This window comes from Gymnodraco acuticeps, unplaced genomic scaffold, assembly GCF_902827175.1.
Source record: "Gymnodraco acuticeps unplaced genomic scaffold, fGymAcu1.1, whole genome shotgun sequence".
NCBI classification, from domain to species: Eukaryota; Metazoa; Chordata; class Actinopteri; order Perciformes; family Bathydraconidae; genus Gymnodraco; species Gymnodraco acuticeps.
In genome coordinates this window covers 168,251-172,441 of record NW_022991002.1, presented here as the reverse complement: position 1 = coordinate 172,441, position 4,191 = coordinate 168,251, and the positions used below count along the sequence as shown (strand labels likewise).

The 4,191-nt window shown below is 42.9% G+C and overlaps 1 protein-coding gene across 1 annotated transcript; it reads right to left on the bottom strand.

Annotated features, from left to right (window-relative positions):
* Nucleotides 1-554: 554 nt before the first annotated feature.
* pfdn1 (prefoldin subunit 1) lies at nt 555-3,085 on the bottom strand (the record flags this gene model as incomplete). Its single annotated transcript, XM_034236060.1, is given in 3 exon segments — nt 555-639; nt 1,087-1,259; nt 2,851-3,085. Coding segments are annotated over 3 exon segments (285 nt in total), but the record flags the coding sequence as incomplete, so codon positions are not given.
* Nucleotides 3,086-4,191: the final 1,106 nt, after the last annotated feature.

Below are 4,191 nucleotides of genomic sequence, written 5' to 3'. Positions count from 1 at the left end.
GTGTATTTACTACTACGTATTTACTGTGTATTTACTGCGTATCTCAGTGTGTATTTACTGCGTATTTACTGCGTATTTACTGTGTATTTACTGCGTATCTCAGTGTGTATTTACTGCGTATTTACTGCGTATTTACTACGTATTTACTGCGTATTTACTGCGTATTTACTGCGTATTTACTGTGTATTTACTGCGTATTTACTGCGTATTTACTGCGTATTTACTACGTATTTACTGTGTATTTACTGTGTACTGCGTATTTACTGCGTATTTACTGTGTATTTACTACGTATTTACTGCGTATTTACTGCGTATTTACTACGTATTTACTGCGTATTTACTGCGTATTTACTGCGTATTTACTGCGTATTTACTGCGTATTTACTGCGTATTTACTGTGTATTTACTGCGTATTTACTGCGTATTTACTGCGTATTTCATTGTGTATTTACTGCGTATTTACTGCGTATTCACTGCGTATTTACTGCGTATTTACTGTGTATTTACTACGCATTTACTGCGTATTTACTGAGTATCTCAGTGTGTATTTGTACCTCCAGCTCTTTAATTTTCTCATCAGCTGTTTTCTGTTTGTCCATCAGCTGATTGTTGATGTCCTCCTTTGATTGAAGAATGAACCTGACACACACACACACACACACACACACACACACACACACACACACACACACACACACACACACACACACACACACACACACACACACACACACACACACACAGCACACACACACACACACACCACACACACACACACACACACACACACACACACACACACACACACACACACACCACACACACACACACACACCACACACACACACACACACACACACACACACACACACACACACACACACACACACACACCACACACACACACACACACACACACACACACACAGCACACACACACACACACACACACACACACACACACACACACACACACACACACACACACACACACACACACACACACACACACACACACACACACACACTAATTATTTGATAGTAAACATTGATTTCAAATGTGAATAGAAGATCTCTGCTCCTCACATGCGTCCCACTCCCTCGTAGAGTCGCGTGCTGGAGACAGCGGGGGAGATCTCTGCTCTCGTTAGCTTTGCGAAGTTTCTGCAACGCGAGGTCAACTGATCCGAATCTGCAGGTCGGAGATGCTTCGCCTTCTGCTGGGTGTCGAGCATCTTCACCTGCAGCTCAGAGAAGGCCTACAAACAAGAGGGATCACTCTGATCAGAACACCTGGACTGAGAGGTGTCACTCTGATCAGAACACCTGGACTGAGAGGTGTCACTCTGATCAGAACACCTGGACTGAGAGGTGTCACTACTGATCAGAACACTGGACAGAGAGGTATCCTCTGATCAGAACACCTGGACTGAGAGGTATCACTCTGATCAGAACACCTGGACAGAGAGGTTATCACTCTGTATCAGAACACCTGACAGAGAGGTATCACTCTGATCAGAACACCTGAACAGAGAGGTATCACTCTGATCAGAACACCTGGACAGAGAGGTATCACTCTACTCAGAACACCTGAACAGAGACCGGTATCACTCTGATCAGAAACACCTGGACTGAGAGGGAGTATCACTCTGATCAGAACACCTGGACTGAGAGGTATCACTCTGATCAGAACACCTAGGACATGAGAGGTATCACTCTGATCAGAACACCTGGACAGAGAGGTGTCACTCTGATCAGAACACCTGGACAGAGAGGTATCACTCTGATCAGAACACCTGGACAGAGAGGTATCACTCTGATCAGAACACCTGAACAGAGAGGTATCACTCTGATCAGAACACCTGGACAGAGAGGTATCACTCTGATCAGAACACCTGAACAGAGAGGTATCACTCTGATCAGAACACCTGGACAGAGAGGTAATCACTTCTGATCAGAACACCCTGAACAGAGAGGTATCACTCTGATCAGAACACCTGGACAGAGAGGTATCACTCTGATCAGAACACCTGAACAGAGAGGTATCACTCTGATCAGAACACCTGGACAGAGAGGTATCACTCTGATCAGAACACCTGGACAGAGAGGTATCACTCTGATCAGAACACCTGAACAGAGAGGTATCACTCTGATCAGAACACCTGGACTGAGAGGTATCACTCTGATCAGAACACCTGAACAGAGAGGTATCACTCTGATCAGAACACCTGGACTGAGAGGCATCACTCTGATCAGAACACCTGGACTGAGAGGTATCACTCTGATCAGAACACCTGGACAGAGAGGTATCACTCTGATCAGAACACCTGGACAGAGAGGTGTCACTCTGATCAGAACTCCTGGACTGAGAGGTATCACTCTGATCAGAACACCTGGACAGAGAGGTATCACTCTGATCAGAATACCTGGACTGAGAGGTATCACTCTGATCAGAACACCTGAACAGAGAGGTATCACTCTGATCAGAACACCTGGACTGAGAGGCATCACTCTCGGATGATATATATATATATAATGACCTGTATAATCAGGTGTATAATTACGTGTATATTCACCTGTATAATCTCGTGTATTTTATATATCTGCAGTATTTATGAGCACGTGTTCAGATACCGCCCTCTTCTTCTCTGCTGTTAAATGTGTAGCTTTGCTAGCGTGTGTTAGCTCCTCATGCGAACAGCTGATGCTCGCGCTGCTGATAAACCCTCTCACCGGAAGTTGAGTGAACCAACAGGTGACCTTAGGTATATCAGAGTGCACCACGTGTACATGTTGTGCGTTAATGTGTGTTATATAGCTCATATAATGAATAAAGAAGAGATTGCTCACCTTCTTCAGCTCCAAGTCGATAGACATCTTCACTCAGAATTACACAGCGCATGCGCAGCTGCTTCTTCTGTGGTTTCACTGTTGGACTACCCACTGCCGCCCCTGCCGGTGTTGCAGTATAACGTGAGTCATGACAACTGGCGACAGTCTATTATGTTCGTCATAGGAATCCGGGCGTGTGCATTGAGGACCCATTGTTGACTTACCATGTCGATCGCCTCGTTTGTCGTTTACGTTCATCTTTTGCTATATCTGCCTTCCTAAGATCACTTTGATGCACATTCAGTGCTCGTATGTGAGGTTGTGGGTGAGAGGTGGATATCGTGACGCTTACAGGGAGGTATCGAACATCACAAAGTAGGTGACTGTGTGGATGCCTGTTCAAAATATTGCAAACTTGAATAAATAATTTAAATTATATATTTGTGTCCGACTTTCATTTGTACATCGTTCTTAATGTGATGTATAGTAGCTCTGATAGCTGTCCATACCTTCAGACAGCCTAAAAGTAAAACACAAGTCGTTTATTCACAGCCCGAACGCTCATCGACATGACTGGATCACTCATGACAACTTGTGATCAGCTCCGATTAAATTGTGATATCAATGCTGTAGCTATTCTCCAGGGAGCACGTTTTTTTATGAAATACCTGTATCCCTCTCATCACAACAAGACTCTACACTGTGCAGGAAAAACAATTACATGAGAATAACCTTGATGCATGGGAATGAAACACTCAAACTATCTTCCGTGGCTATACTGATGTGTCACAGTAACGGTCAACCACAGAAACGCAAGTCCAGCGGGGCACACGTTGAATACATATAATACAGTAGTTCTATTATGCCTTTAAGCCATGCTTTAAGCCTATACGTTTAACCCATAAGAACCCGGACCCATTTCTACTTTTGGGGAAATTAAGGGGAACGTCATTTAGACTAAATAGACCACCTAGAACACATTTAACACAAGTAACCCCCTAGTGTCAAATATCTGAAATGTGACATATGTGTCACATTGGGCTTTAATGGTAAAGTAACTCTTATTTATAACTTCATTAATGAGGATGATTTTTTTGGTGTACATTTGTTTGAACATACTTTGAATTGAATAATAAAGAATATGTTAACTAAATATAATTGAATCAGCTAAGTTAACTGAGCAGATCATAATCATATTTGTAATTGTGCATATATGTCACTCCGGGTTTACTGTGAATATTTAGGGTTAATGTCCCGATGTGACATCAGTGTCACAGCAATATTTATGGCATTTGTTTCATATCAATTTCATCAATAAATGTTTCTACAACAGGTTATATGTAATCAGAATCAGAAAAG